The following is a 15,431-nucleotide window of genomic DNA, read 5'->3' as shown; positions in this document are numbered from 1 at the left end:
GGCTGGGCAGAGAGAGGGGCTGGTGTGGCTACAGTCTGGGGTTCAGCTCAGGTAGGGGTGGGGACTTCAGGACTCCGCCAAGGTAGTAGTTGGAATCTGCAGAAAGCTGGGGGAGGGGCAGGGCTTGGTAGGCATGGTGGGGGTGGTGGGCAAGGTGGGGGTGGGTTCAAGGCCAAAGTGGAGGTCCAGGGAAATGGCTGGCAAGGGGAGGAACTGGGGGTTCTATGAGGAAGGGAGAGAGGGTTCTGTATGCGATCAGGGGTTCAAAGAAGGGGAGCTTATTGAAAGTGAGGGGGGCTCAGTGGTAGGACCTGGGAGCTTAATAAAGGAGGCCCCCTTTACAGAGCCCCCGGGTTGAGGGCTGGGGCTCCATATAGGGGCCAGGGTCGCGTGGAGAGAGTTGGGGTCTCTCAGTGAGGAGGGCAGAGGGCCGGTTGAGGGGCTCCATGGGTGGGATGTCAGTGAGTTGATAGGGACTCTCAGGGACTCTGGGGGGTGCAGGGAGTGGCCAGCCCAGCCCCTGGGGAGCCATCCCTCTCTTTGCTCTGAGCAGAGAGGCACTTCCTTCCTGCCAGCGCCTCTATTCTAGATGACCCACAGGTTTGGGGGACATCCCGGCCTTGTTACCGCAGCTGTTCCTCAGGGCTCGGGTGACTTCCACACCTCCCCTCCCCCGTGTCCCCAGCAGGTGCAGCTCTGGGATGAGAGCCAAGGGTGCTGGGGTGGGGGAAGCTGTGCTCCTCGACCTTTGGCTGCAGGCTGGTCACGGATGGGGCAGGAAGCCCAGCTGTCCTTCTCCCCCCTGCTGGGTCACCTCTTCCTGCTTAGCTGAGTCCTTGTCACGGTCCTGGCCTGGGACATCCCCAGAGGTCTCCTAACAGTCATTTGCCTGGCACCCACATGGCACCCTGACTCTGGGGAGTCCTGGACACAGCAGGCTGCTCCGAGCAAGGTCCTGCTGCTGTTCAGATGCCCTGGGTGGTCATGGGGCACGGGGAGGGAGGAGCCAGGGCCCAGCCTCAGGGGCCTGGGCTGTGCCCAGGGCTTCCTCCTGGTCCCCAGCTCATGCTCCTCTATACCCACTGCCTGCCCAGGCCCCAGCTCAGGCCTAGCACTCCGTGGGTGCTTGGGGCCCCCACCTGACTCTGCTCCTGTCCTCCTTGGCACCCACAAGGCAGCTGGTGCTGGGTGGGGGAGGGGCACGTCTGAGTCTCATGGGGGAGGGTCTCAGCCTCTGGGCCTTTTCTGGCTTCTGGCCTCTCTGGGGGGTGCCTCTGAAGGCCGGGGGTCCTCACCATCTCGGAACCACTGGATGTTCTGCTCCGCGTCTAACATGTCCTCCGAAAACAAGCAGGACAGGGAGAAAGGTTCCTTCTCACGGGCGAAGACGGGCCTCAGCACCGACGTGAATTCTACGTTGGGCCCAAACAGCGATCCTGGGACAGGGACAGAAATCCAGGGCAGAAGTTGTCTGAGATGCCACCCCGACCTGGGGCCTGGGTGGGAGGGAGGCCCTGGGCGTCCCTGTGCCTGTGGGTTGGGACTCAGCTCTCCCAGCACAGTACTGACAAGGCAAGAGGGGCCTGGCCCCGGGGGGGGGGGCGGGGGAGTAGGGGGCAGATAAGCCCCAAGAGCAATACCCCAGGGCCGAGGCCGGTCTCCTTCGTTTTTTGCCTTTGTGACCCAGTTTTGGTCAAAGGGCAGCTCAGACTCTGGGCACAGCTGCGGGGTCGGTCATGAGGGTCGTTCCTAGTGGACAGCGCTTTGTGGACAGTGGATGGGTCTGTTCTGACAAGGACTACAGGGAGACCAAAGCCTAACTAAGGAGTCCCCGACACCCTCTCCCAGTGAAGGCCCACCCCCACCCCGCCCACTTACTTAAAAAAATTTTTTTTTCAGTACTGGGGATTACACCCCGGGGCACTCCCCCACTGAGCCACATCCCAGCCCTTTTTATTTTTGAGACAGGGTCTCGCTAAGTTGCTGAGGCTGGCCTAGAACATGCCATCCTCCTGCCTTGGCCTCCCAAGTAGCCCCCAGCTCACTTACTTTTAAAGATCTCTGAATCGAAGCCAGCATCCTTCCCCAGGTAAGCTGAAAATCAACACAGACGGAGTTGGACAGCGTTCAGACCCCACATTCCTACAGGTTTGGGGGGCATGGCCCTGATGTGGGTTCAGGTCCTGGGCTGTCAGTGGCCCCTGTGGCCGATTCTCCGTCAGTGGAACCAGGTCAGGAATTCCTACCTGGTGATGGGGGTGGGGTTAGGAATGAATGAGATCCCGAGAGTCAAGCCTTCAGCCGGAGCCTGACACACAGTAGGTGCTCAGTAAATGCTGGTTTCCCTCTTCTGTCCCAACTGGCTCCAGGACACACAGTGTCTTCATAGAGGTGGAGCCTGGTCAGGGACACTGGGCTTTCTGGTGGGATCAGCACTGACAGCCCATCAGAGGCTTAAGGGTGCGATCCACGTGACCCCCGGGGATGGGCAGGAGCCGCCATGGCGCCCACAGTGCTTACCAAGCGCTTTATGCTAATTTGATTACTCCTCACCCGGCCCTGTCTGTTGCTGCCGTTGTCCTCGTACAGATGAGGAACCTGGGGCAGAGTCACCCAGCGAACCCCAGGGTCCTGAGGCCAGGATGCCCCCCCCCGCCCCGTCCCTGGAAAGGTCCTCCCTGAGTGAGGTCCAGCAGGGCAGGAGGCTGCCCCAGTGGTACAGAGGCCAGTGGGAGACTCGGGGCGGGGCGGGGGGAGATGAGGAAGACCAGGGCCCTGCCTCCCAGCCTGGGGCCTTCCACTCAGACCCCGAAGTCACCATGCAGATGAGGGGTGGTGGGGTCGAGGGGAGTCCTGAGCAGGGGCTGGCGAGAGTCTGAGCTCATGGACCTGCAGCTGTTGGCCCTGACGGAGGGAAGGACAGGGATGTGGGGGGCGGGTGGACAGAGAGGCAGGGTCCTGCTGTCTGACCTTGGACTTGGCTCTGGCCAAGGCCTACGGGGCAGCTCAAGTTTCCACTCAGAACCTGGCCTGGCAGCCAGGACAGCGGCCTTCCAAGAGCTATTTGAGGAACAGGGCAGAGGGCGGGGAGGCTGCGAAGGACAGTTTAACAAGGCCTGTGGCTGTGGGGAGGGCGGGGCTGGCCCCAGCCTGTCCACTGCCCAGGACAGCTGCCCTGGGTCAGGGGGAGAGGCTTCTCACTCCCGGGGGCCCTGAGGGCAGGGTCCGTAGGTAGACCCCTGGACAGTGCCCTGCCCTGGTGGCCCAGAGGGACAGGGGAGCTATCCTTTCCCAAGGGCCTACTGTGTGCCAAGCGCCATCTGCGTCATCTCATCTAATCAACACGAGCACCTAAGCCAGGTAGAGGGTCCCCTTGCACAGGTGAGCACCTATAGCTCAGAGAGGCGAAGGTCCCTGCCCAGGATCACACAGCGCGTTGAGGGCAGAGCAGGGATGGGAACTCAGGTCTGGAGAACTCCCGGGTGCCCTGCTGTGATTTCCGTTGCCCATGGGGTGACCTCCAGCAGGGGTCCAGGTTCAACTGGGAATGTACACCAGAAGCCAAGAGGGCCAGTGGGATCAGGTGGAAGTGGGGAGGCTTGGTCTTGGCCCCTGAGGACCCCTCAGCAGGGTTGGCAGGGCCAGACCACCAGGCCCTCAGCCGGATCAGGACCCGAGTCCAAGCATGCTCTTTGGAGACAGGCAGGGAAGGTCGTCCTGAACAGTTGTATAGGTTGTGCCCCGCACAAAGGCATCTACTGCGAAGGCAGGCGGGGGCTGAAATTTTCCTGCCATGTCACGTGGCCTGGTGTGGGGACAGCATCCACCTGGAGGAAGGTTCCCTTTTTTCCAATTCATCTCCCAGTCCACACGAAGGTGCCATCCGTGCCAGGGATGGCCCTGAAGGCAGCCCAGGGTGGAGAGAGACGCCGTGCAGGGTGCTTGGTGCAGGGCCACAGCTCAGGGAAGGCAGACGCTGATCCCGGGCAGGGGACCTGCCTTCCACCATCAGCCACCACGCCGGCCCTGCTGCCGTGGCAGTCTGAGGGAGGAGGCTCCCACTTGCTCCAGAGGCCAGCAGGAGGCAAGCCTCCATGGCTGGCCTGATCCCCAATCCCAGGGGACACCCGTGCCAGAGGCCCACTGTCATCTGCCTGTCGTGGGTCTGCCATGCTCAGCCTGGGCCACTGGGGACGGCAAACTTACTGCGGACGAGGACTTTGGCGAAGGAGGAAGCCTGGCCGAAGGCGTTTTTCACCATCACAGTGTAGGTGGCCGAGTCCTCGGTGGTGACTCTGGAGAGAGAAGGAAAAGTCCCCGAGACTGCTGGGCTCCGTGGGAAATGCAGGTGCCCCTCTGTGGGTGGCCAAGGCTCTATGTTTTGGGCTTGGCCTTGGCACTTCTCTATGCTTTGAGAAACTGGGGACACACACACCAGCCTCCACCACCTCAGGGGAAAAGGGCTTTGAAAATAGCATGTGCTGCATTGCGTTGTCATTAGTGACTCTGGAGGGCCAGAGAGGTGAATTGACTTGCCCAGAGTCACACAGCCACTGGAATTCTATCAAGCTTCAAGGTGATAAGCCCTCTCCTGGCACTGTCTGCTACTCAGGCCTCCTCCCTTCTTAACAGCAGCCGACAGATGTGCCCAAGGCCTATGCCCATCTGTGCCAGAGCTGGGCCAGACGCCCAGGTGTTCTCAGTCTCAAGCTTGGATCTTACCAGCAGCCAGGCCAACCCTGTCATGTTCCCGGAGGAAGTGTGGGCTGGCTCTCTCCCTGGGCATTTTGGTGACGAAGACAGCAGGCAATAGGATGTGCACATCTGGCCCCCTCAGCAAGCCGCGGGGCTTCTTGGTTTCCCCTCACTCCCCACCATGCAGGGTGGGCACCCCTCTGTCTCATGCCAGTCTCGAGGTCCCTGGCCCTGCCTGTGTTCCCTGACTGCCCACGCCACGGGACCCCTCCCTGTGGTAGCCTGGTGTGCTCAGGTATTTATGCCCGGGTCCCCCTCTGCTTCCGGAAGGAAGGACCGGCGTCCTGTCCGTCTTCGCGTCTCTGAGGCTGAGCTGGCTGGAGTGAAGGGCTCCGTGGGTTGGAGGGAAACCCAGGCCCGAGGGACTGGCCCCGCCCCAGGCCCCGCCCTGCTCTACTGCACAAGTCTGGACACTTGAGCCTGTTTCCCACCTGGGACGTGGGGAGAGCAGTGCTTTGGTGGTGGGCATTATGCATCATGGGTGCAAAGCTCCTCGTACAGGGCTGTGTCACGGGAGGAACTCGACCTGGGGCAGCTGTGTGAAGGGTGCGTATCTGGGACAGTCACACCTGCATGTCCCATGTGCTTCCTCCAAGCACCCGCCTCTTCCTTCAGAATCAGGCTTACGACTTTGCATCTCCTGAAAGGCCTCTCTCCCGTGCAACTGCTTCCCTTGCACGTGTGGGTGCAGGTGTGTGTGTGTGTGTGTGTGTGTACGGGGGTTTCTGTCCTGGGAAGGAGCTTTCCCAGCCAGGCTCAGCACTCGGCCCGCGAACCTGAGTGCAATTTTCTCATCTTGCATTCCAAGACATGGGCATCGTGTGTGAGTGTGTGTGTGTGTGTGTGTGTGTGTGTGTGTCTAATTCCTGGGCCCCACTCAGACCGACTGAAGCTGCATCTGGGGGCAGGGGGGGGCTCCGTCTTGGGGGTCATTATTTTAATAGCACCCAACATGCAAATTTGGGGGAACAGCTGGAGGAAGGGCTCAGGGTCCTGCTCTGGCTTCAGTGGTATTGGGCCCCGGGGGTCAGGGTCTCTCCTGGCTTCTCAGCCTCACCTCCTGATCTCCAGGGTCAGCAGCCCGTAGTTGTTGGTGATCCGGTACTTTCCGGCGGGGAACAGTCGGGGGTCGATGCGCACGTCATCTTTGTACCTGTGGAGACACGGTGGCTGTGGCAGGCCAGGAGGCTCTGAGCCTCTTGGACCTGGGTTCCAGCCTCAGCTGTGTGCTGCGTGCACACCTGTATTGCCCAGGGTGCCACGGTCACTGTCCCAGCCTCAGTTGTCCTGGCCTGTGCAATGGGGGTGTAACAGCAGTGGCCTCTCAGGGCCACCTTGAGGACGAAGTGAATGGTGTGGCAAGCTTCCCCAGCCTCACGCGCTGTACATCCCGAGACGTCCATCCCCCTTCTAGGGACAGAGAAGAGCCCACAGTGGGGGCAGCTGCTCCTCCTCCTCCCGGGGCACCTCAGGGGTACCCTGGGGACCCCGTCTGGCTTTTCCCTCCTCTCGGAGGGGCCTTGCAGGGACGCTGCCCCCATCTCTGTCTCCCTTGCCGGCCCCTCAGGTTAGCTCTTCTGAATTTGGGGTGTCATTTGAATCACTTGGGGATTTAAAAATCTCCGCTGCGTGGGGCTCCGCAGTGGAGCGCTCGCCTCCCCGTGGTCTGGGTTCTGTCCCCGGCACCAAAACCAAACCAAACGCCTCCTGCCTGTGAGCACCCCAATGCCGGCCTCCGCGGAATCTGCCTCTGGCATTGCTCATGGGTCTCCAGTAGCCACTCTGCCCTGAAGGAGCGGGATTTACCCCCGGGCCACCCCGCAGGCAGCACGACTCCTGGCCCCTCTTCTGCGAGGCGTGGCCACGTGACTGACCGTCGTCGTGGACGGCAAGTGAGGATGAATGGCATGTGGCGCTTCTGATGACACACTCTGCCCCCTTTCATGTCCTCGGTCCTTCCTGCCTGTGGCAGGAAGAGGGCTGGGTTGCTGCTCCTCAGCACCCTGGAGACCAGGGCTGCGTGTGAGCGGATGGGGAAGGAGAAAGATCACCTCCTACTTTCTTTAAGACATAAAACGGCCCACGCCCAGGATACATCCCAAATCGATGAAATTGAACTTCAGGAGGTGGGACATGGGCATCCGTATCTTTTAAGCTCCCCCAGGTGGTCAAACAGATCACCTGCCCTGGACACTGCCTCTGTTTTCTGTGAACTCTAGGGTATCATTCTCCCTGATATATGGGTGGGACAGTGGGGTGGCCTGGGGGTCTGGGGCCTGAAGAGTCAATGCTGGGAAGAGGGTAAATGTCAGTAAAAGTTAGGAGGCTTGGGTTCTTGACACAGTATGCTGTGTGGCATTGGGAAATTCAGTGCCCCTCTCTGGGCCTCTGTGTCCCAGAGGCCATTGTACGGTCAGTCTCATGGGGCGACCATGTGAAGGCTTCTCTCTGACCCCGTGCTGGTGATTAAGGTTGAAGAGGAGGGTGCTCCTCATTGCCAACAGAGGGCGCCCCAGACTCATGGCGCTGCTTTCCTTGATCTGGCCTCGCTGTTTGTCTCCATGGCAACCAAACAGCACCACACCCACACAGTCCCGGGGCAGTGCCCTCTTAGGAAAGGGGCCCAACTAAGTCTCCTATGGGGAGGGGCCTAATCTGGGCACCCAATCTCTCTGGCTCTCCCAGGTCCCAGGGCCAGGAATAGACCCCACCCCACACCTGTCAGGAACATTCCAGACACCTCAGGCCGGCTGGGCTCTGTAGCCGCTGCCGCTGTGGACACAGATGCTCAGCCTGCCCTGCCCCTGGGCCGCTGTGTCCCCACTCCCCGTGCAGCCAGGCCGGCGAAGGCCGGGCTGTGTGGACAGTGCAAAGTGACATCCCATAATAGAACCACATTAACAGAGACCACTGAGGTGAGGAGAGAGCCCAGAACCTGGCTCGGAGAGGCCCTCGGGAAGGAATGAGGGCCTATCATTTATCTGAGTCTTCTCTGCACATATTTTGATGTTGGATTTTACTTTGAAGGCTGCTTCGACTGCGAGGCTGCTTCTAACTGGCCTCAGGTAACCTGGCCAGAGCCCCAGAGCCCCAGAGCCCCAGAGCCCCAGAGCCTGGGGTTTTAACATGCTGGTCTTTAACAGCATGGGTCCCTGGGGTCCTCTCTGGGTGCGCTGTGGACCCCTCACCTGTCCCGTTGTGGAGGACGGTGGGTGCTGCCCCCCAGCTCTGCACACTCCAGGGGTCCATGGCTGGGCAGTCAGGTGTCCCCAGAGTGCGCCAGCCCACCGCCCACACTACCTCCCTCGCCTCTCCTCTCCTTTCCTGTGTCCCTGGAACCCCCAGGGTGTTGGGGCCCCCTGGATGCCCTGACCTGGGTTCCCATCTCCTCCCGTGGAGCTCCAGGCAGAGATGCTGGGAGCCCCCTGGGGTCGTCCTCCCCCAGGCTCCTCGAGAACAAATCCCTGCCCTTCCTCCACGGCAAACTGGGTCCTTTCTCAGGGACACCACTTCAAGTCCCTTCAGCCAAGTGTTTGCCTCGCTAGAGTGAGGCTGCGCGTTTGGGTCCCCTTGGTGCCTCTGCATCCAGAAGGTGCTCATTAATTGCTGAATGAATGGATTTGCCTGACCAGCCAGGATCTTCTGACCTAGGGCTGGGTTTCTCCCAGGGCCTGAATGGAACCTCTGGAGGCCAATCCCAGGACGTCAGTGGCCCTGCCCGAGGGGCGCGTGGAAAACCATGCGCTGGGCCAGGAGCTGCGGGGCCACCTGAGCCGCTGGGGCAGGAGGGGGCCGGGCCTGGTTTCCACCCTCTTAAGAAATGTCTGGCTCTCTGTGGTGGCAACCTTGTTGGCAGGAGTGGAAACTATTTCCCCACCAGAGGCTTCCGCAGAATGCCGAGACGGGGGCCTCAGGTCTTGGCTGCGGGGCCCGACAGCTGAGGCTCTGACCTCTACTTAGCCCACGCTGGTGCTGGAAGCTCTCCTACTATGGGACCAATATACACGTAGGGACTTCCTGGCCCTGTGGAACCCCAGCTCCCGGCCCAGCGCCCAGCGTGCTTCTCTGAATAAGAGCTGGTTGGCAGTGAGGAGCCCCAAGGCCAACTCCCTCGAGACGCCTCTCTTGGTTGCTCCTGGCCTAAGTGTGTTCTCTTCCTGAGCATTCTGTGCATTTAAGAGAAATTACAGCGTAATGACTACTGTCGGGCTCTCTAGGCCAGTGGGAGGAGTTTCAGCTTGGAGGCAGGGGCCCTGAGTTTGAATCCTGGCTCACGCTGGCTGTGTGACCTTAGGTAAGTCACCTCACCTCTCTGGGCCTTGATAGCCTCTCCTGAGAAAGGGGCAACAGTCTCCCTCTCTGAGTAGCTCTGAGGCTCAAATGAGAGAAAAGCGCTGGGTCAATGTAAAGTGAGTCCAAGTACAAAATGCTGCTTTTGTCTTGTGTTCCTGGTTATCTGTGTGCTTGTCTTCTCACTCCTGTTAGACCACAGTCTGTTCACCCTGGAGATCGGGCTCCTATGCCAAGGAGGAGCCGTCCTGCCGCGGCAGCCATTTCTGCCCTTCACCTCCTCTGTGATCTGGAATGTGACCCACGAATGTACTTCTCTGGGACCCCCGTTCTCTCTGGCCTGAGCACTCCCTGAGGGTGACACTCTGGGTCTTTCCTGCGTCCAGTGCCTGAGTCGGGGCCTGAGATGGTGACACTCTTAGTACGAATTTGTCAAACCCCTTCCTCGCTCCCAGGTGCCTGGCAAAGGGCCTCAGGCGCAGGGGAACTGGGTACACGGTGGCTCCACTGTGGGATGACATGTCTCCCTCCAGGGCCTGGCTGTGCCAGCCCACCTAACCCAGCTGGGCCTAGCTCCGGGGTTTTGCTATGGCCACGCTCCCACCAACGGCGCCCCCCGCTTCCCCGGCCCTCTTTAAGTTCTGAGGTCCTCTGTGTTGTTGAGAATGTCTGCTGCAGGCAAGCGGAACGGCCCTCAGCCCATTCTACAGCTCGGACAGCGAGGCTGGACCAGAAAGGTCAAGACACATGCCTGAGATCAACTCAGCAGAGAGAGAAGGCCGCGCCTGGGCACTGGCTCCTGCCCAGGCCTGAGTCCCTCCCCGCCGCCTCTCCCACTGCTCCGGCCACTGTCCTGCCTCCTGCCATCATCCTCCCACCCCTGAGACCCGGGGCTCGGAGCAGCTCCTCCCAGCGCCACCAGCATCAGGTTTTTACAAGGCTGCCCCTCCGTGGCCTGTCTCCCAGCCCCCGCTGGAGGGAGGCTAAGAATAAGCCAGGTCTGTGGCTCCCCAGCTGTTGCTATTGGGGGTGGCAGAGCTCAGGGCCTGTGGCGTGTGGCTTTGGGGGAGCCCCTGGGGAGGCGTTGGGCTGTGGGGCACTCTGGGGCTGGGCCGCTTACCAGGTGACCTGGGGTGGCGGCGAGGCCTGGACGGTACAGGTCAGCAGCACCGTGGTGTGCTCCCAGACGGCGTGGGAGCGGAGCGGGATCCAGAATGAGGGTCCCCGGCCGGCGCACAACTCCCTCAGCTCCTGGGCCTCCCGGACCTTCTCCTCTGTCTGGAGGGGGGCGGGCATGCGTGACTCCTGGTGACCTGTCTCCCCACCTTTGCTCCCGTCCCCCTTCCTTGCTGCCCAGACTCTGGAGTCAGACCCTGGGGGCTGGCCCTCCAGTCAAGGGGCAGTGCTGCCCAGTGGGCAGGGGGCGGGCTGGGCTGGGTTGGGGCCTGACTCTGCCCCTTACTAGCTGTGCACCACGGGCAGGGCCTCAGTTTCCTTACCTGAGAAATGGGGGTGATGATCCTATTTGCTCCACCCCACGGGATTTAGCCCTGAAGATGTGACATACGTGAGAAAGCCCTTGGAGGTGTGCCCTGGGAGGGGCCGGGGAGTGGCTTCAGTGCCTGGTTTGTCAGGGAGGCGTTCCCTGGGGCTCTCTGGGTTCCACAGTTGGGAAGGTGACTCACTGTCCCCACCTCAGCCCTGGGAGCCCTTAGAACCCCATCTGTGCTTCAGTTGAGAAACTGAGGCTCAGGAACAGCAAGCCACTTGCCCCAGGTCGCACAGCGAGAGGGTGGAGGCACCAGGGCTCCAGCCCAGGGCCCGTCTTCCCCCGCGTGCCTCTCGACAGGGGACACAGTGCAGGTGGGGCCTTGCGGTGGTCACAGGGGCAGCGGGGCTCCCAGCCCACACTCTCACCCGCAGCCTCAGCGCCTTCCAGTCGCGTCTCTGGCGCAGCAGCCGCCGAGTCCGCAGGAAGGCCAGCTCCGTGCGCTCCCGGTCATTGCCGAAGCCCACCCGCTTCTGCCCGCGCTCCTCCAGCTCCACGGCCGAGGTCTGGCGCCTCAGCTGGGCTTCCCTGCCGTGAGAAGGCCGGCAGGGCTCAGCGAGGCCGGCAGGGCCCCGGCTGTCCTGGCCAGTTCTGTCCCCAAGGCCGGCAATGCTGGTGGCACCTCACGCTTCTTGAGGAAAAGCACCTCTTTGCTTCTGGTCCTGCCTCCAAACGTCCTGAGGGGGCCCTGCTTGCAGCTGGTGCTCAATAAAAGCTTGGCTACGTTAGGGCCTTGGCTATGTTAGGGGCCTGCGCAGACCTTGTCGGCCTGTGTTCTCCACGGCGGGTGGACAGGCATTGGTGGCCCCACTTCACAGGACCTTAGGTTAGTGATTGGCTTCAGGTCAGCAAGAGGGTGGCCGGTAAGATGGTGGCCGACACCTCCCAGCCTAGGCCCCTGCCCAAAGCCACATGCTGCCTGTGACGTGTCACTCTCAGAGACCTTCCCCACCTGTGGACAACCTGTGTGTGACCTGCGGCTGTTACTGGCTCCTCCTCCACTCTCAGCCCCTCCCTCACTGTCGGTGATGGGGCGGCCCCTCCCGTGGTGGGGACCCTTCCACAGGGCAGTGGCTTTGGGGCGAGATGGCTCTGGGCTGAGGCTCCTGTCCAGCCCTTTTCTTGATGTGGAAGTTTGGGCGGGTTCTGTAAGCTCCGTGTGGGAGCCCTGCAGGGAGGCAGGGGACTGGACAGGATGGCCCCTCCTTGGCCAGGGTTCCCTGGGAAGACCATATGACTTACCAGGACACCTCTGAGGAGGCCGTCAGGGCCAGGGCAGCGGCCAGGGCGTAGTCGGCAGCGCTGAACTGATGCTCTTCCTCACTGCACCAGGAGAGGGGGGCTGTGATTCCTGAGGACTGGCTCAGGGGCCCCTGAGACTAGGGCTGTACCCCAGGGCGCCAGCCAGCAGGCCAAGGCCCCTCCTCAGACAGGGACCTCTGGGGGCCGGCCTGGGCCTCCCTTTTCAGGATGGGATCTCGGGAAGGACGGCTGTGCCTCCCCTTCAGACTGGGACCTCTGGAGGGCTGGCCACGCCTCCCACCTCTGCCTGGGGACCCCGGGGAGGTGACTGCCGCGGGCACCCTGTGCCCCACCTGCTGCGGAAGGTCCTCCTGCTCACGGAGGAGCCCATGTGCAGGCTGTGCTGTCGCTCCTCCCTGTGCTCCTCCTCCTGCCGGTGTTCCAGCCTGTGCACCTGCACGGCCTGGGGGGGCTGGGTCCCCCCCGCGCTTTCCGGGCTGTGGGGCAGAGTCATGGCTGCGAGGGCGACAACCTGCCAAGGCCAAGGTGCACGGTCATTCCACCAGGCATCTGCCTGCATCTCTGCCAGGGCCAGGGGCCAGGGGCTCTCTCTCTCGGGGTGACAGGGGACCCGAGGCTTGTGAGGGAGAGGGACCTGCTTGTGATGGCAGAGGCAGGCTGTCACTGGGGAGTCACTGGCCCTGCTGTGCAAGGCCACCTAGGACACAGAGCCGGCAGGTGCCCACTGTCCTGCCCTTGCCCACGGCTTCCTCCCCTGGACAGCTCTTCTCCTCCTCCTGGTCTCCGGTCCAAACTGAGATGCTGGCCACACAGTGGTTTGTTGCAGGGACTCTAGGGCCAGCCTGTAGGCATGACCCTCTGATCCTCACCCCTTACTCCAGTTCACAAGCATGTGGCCTTGGACCCTGTGACTTGGTTTCTTCACCTGTAAAATGGGTCTACCACTCCTCATGTGGCTGCAAAGGTCAGGGGAGGCCTGGTACTTAGCCATGACCACAGGTCACATGGTGGCCTCCCTGAATGCTCCCACACCCTCTCCAGGTGGGGATTCTGGTGGGCAGGCCTCCCCTGGGAGGGCCCTGTCTGGACTTGGGGAAGGGAGTGGTCAAGGAGAGACTGCCCCCCAGCCTTCCTCCTGTGCTAGCCCCACCCTTCCAGAAAGGCCCCTGGAGGTGACCATGTGTGGAGACAATCCTGTGACCTGGGTGTGAACAAAGCACCCGGGAACCTTTTTCTGGGTCCATGACAGGGAACTTGAGTCCAGTGAAAGGGGCCCGCGGGGTGTCGGGGGCTCAGGCTGCTGAGGGTTGGCCTCAGTGGGCCCCTGTGCCTTCTAGTTCCTAAATGTTTGTTCCCTCTGCGGGTCTACAGCTGAGGCCCTCGGGGTGGAGGGTGGACAAAGGCAGAGTGAGCCACCACCAAGACCTGTCCCTGAAGTTCCCTTGGCTCCTGCCCAGGCTCTCAGCGGAACCAGCTGACGGTTACCCCTTCGGCTTCGTGTCTGGCTCCTCCCAATGGAAGAGGATCTCTCTGCACCCGAGAAATCGCCAGCCCTGCTCGTCCACCTCTCTTCCTCCCAACCCCGGAGGAGACTGCTGGAAACCTGCGTGCGTGGAGCTGGACGCCCGTTGTTCTCCTGGGACACTGTGGCCCTGGCCCCAGCAGCCAGGGGTTAACCTTCCCTGGCCTCCACCCTGGCTGCCTTCCCCGGGATGCTCTGTTCTGATTAGCACCGTGGTGGGGCCGGGCCTGGCGCTCAGCCCTGACCTCCGGGGCCTCCAGCAACCAGACCCCCACTTTAGCAGATGAGCCATTGATGCTTTTTAAAGCTCTGACTGATGCGTGGGATTAAGCGGCACAAGTTGGTGGCCTCTGCTGCCCTTTTCCCACAGGGCCAGAGGGCCCTCTTCCCAGAATATAGTGTGGCCCCGTGGGGCAGGGTCCTGGCAGATGCCCCAGGAGACCCCTCCCCTTCCTCAAGAGGGAGAGTGAGATGTGGCTGGTGCCCCCCCCCCCAGCTGAATGCAGAGGAGCCGCCCAGGGTGGGCAGAGGCGGACATATCCTGCCCTGTGGGACTGTTGGCTGGGGCGTGCTGCAGCCATGGGCTTCCCGGAGGCTAGAATGGCCTGGCTCTGATGAGCTGCGGCCACTCCTTGCCCAGCTGGCCCCAGCTTCCAGCCAGTCAGCCCAGGCCCTGGATGCAGTGCCCCCGGCTCTGAGACCCCCACCCCCGGGGTCCAGGGCTTGTTCTCTTTCTCTGCCTATGGGCTCGGCCAAGAAGGCTCAGCCAGCCAGCCCGCAGCGGGGCGCGGCAGACTCCAGTCCCCAGAGCATCCCCAAAGGGTCTTTATGTGGAGCCTTCACATTGCAGAGGACTCGGCTCAGATGACCCCGGCCACAGGAAGGTCCTGGGATCCCCTCTTCCCCCTGTTCACTTGGGGTGCTGCCTGAGCTCAAATCTCCCGACTGCTTTCACACACACACACACACACACACACACCCCACCCCCCAGTGGAAAGCTGAGGGTCTCACTTTCCGGAGCTGTCCCTCCTTACCCCTGATCCTGGAAAGTGACTCACAGAAGCAGCTGCGTCCACTTACGAGTCTCTGGGGAGAAAATTCGTGAGGGTGAGAGGGTTTTTGGTCTCTTCTTCCCCTCGGCTCAGCAAGGACTGGGAGAAGAATGTGATCTGGAGCCGGCCTGATCTTAAATATAGCAGGGCTGGGTGACAATGGGTGGGAGCTGGGGGGAGGGGGGAGGGGGGAGGGCGGTCCTGTCCCTCGTGCCCTGGTGCCCTGCAGGACAGCAGCAACAGGTGGAGCCGCCCCTCCCGGGCTGCCTGGCTCTACCCCTGTTCCAGTGGGAAGAGCCAAGGCTCCAGCCTGTTGTGTGGAAGTGGCTGTGGCGGGTTTTCCTGGCTGTGGGATTTCTGATCTGAACTCAACCTCTGGCGGGCTGGGTGCCCTGGGGGATGTGCTCAGCTTCTCTGATCTGATCAGATCCCCCTTCTGAAAATGAGCCGGTGCTGCCAGGCACCCAGGCTGCAAAGACGGTAGAGGGAAGGAGGGAAGGCGACCTAAACATGCATCTGCGGTGCTCAGGGGTCATCCTGGCTATGGTGAGGTACTTGGCTTCTCCACCCTCCACCACCCCCACCACCCCTGGCACAGCCCCCGCCCGCCCACTGTCATGGTCATGTGTGTGTGGGGGGGCGTAGCTGGAGAGGAGTTGGGAGCCGGGGCCTCTCCAGAGGGTGAGTGGGTCTGGGAAGACCACATCAGCTCCAGTCCAAACACAATGGCCTCCACTGGCCTCCTCCTGGGGCCTCCACCTACACTGTGGCCACCTACGCCGTCCTCTTCTAGAGCCTGGGGCCACTCCCTGGAGAGAGGAGCAAGCACCATAGAGCTCTTCGGCCCAAGTCTTAGCCTCCCTCCTGCCCAGGGTGAAAAGCCCTTCCTAAACTCCCTGCTTCTGTCCCTCCCTCTGGCCACCGTGGGAACACTCGGTGTGTCCCTCTCGTCTTCTCCTGTCCCGGCCAGGATGGGTTCCCAAGGCTCACACCCGCTCTG

At 61.8% G+C, this 15,431-nt stretch overlaps 1 protein-coding gene across 1 annotated transcript in view; it reads right to left on the bottom strand.

Annotated features, from left to right (window-relative positions):
- Positions 1 to 14,554, bottom strand: part of Myom3 (myomesin 3) — a 43,279-nt gene extending 28,725 nt beyond the window's left edge. The window contains exons 1-9 of the mRNA XM_015485515.2: positions 14,414 to 14,554; positions 12,190 to 12,368; positions 11,837 to 11,917; positions 10,963 to 11,122; positions 10,166 to 10,323; positions 5,813 to 5,908; positions 4,207 to 4,295; positions 2,050 to 2,094; positions 1,296 to 1,436 (exon numbers count right to left, since the gene is read on the bottom strand). Coding sequence (XP_015341001.1) covers positions 1,296 to 1,436; positions 2,050 to 2,094; positions 4,207 to 4,295; positions 5,813 to 5,908; positions 10,166 to 10,323; positions 10,963 to 11,122; positions 11,837 to 11,917; positions 12,190 to 12,350 — 931 coding nt within the window. The 5' untranslated portion in view covers positions 12,351 to 12,368; positions 14,414 to 14,554. The remainder of the gene's footprint in view (positions 1 to 1,295; positions 1,437 to 2,049; positions 2,095 to 4,206; positions 4,296 to 5,812; positions 5,909 to 10,165; positions 10,324 to 10,962; positions 11,123 to 11,836; positions 11,918 to 12,189; positions 12,369 to 14,413) is intronic.
- Between the last annotated feature and the right edge of the window lie 877 nt (positions 14,555 to 15,431).

This window comes from Marmota marmota, unplaced genomic scaffold (assembly GCF_001458135.2).
Source record: "Marmota marmota marmota unplaced genomic scaffold, marMar, whole genome shotgun sequence".
NCBI classification, from domain to species: domain Eukaryota; kingdom Metazoa; phylum Chordata; class Mammalia; order Rodentia; family Sciuridae; genus Marmota; species Marmota marmota.
Note: the sequence above shows the minus strand (reverse complement) of the source record. Positions and strands in the feature narration are given on the sequence as shown.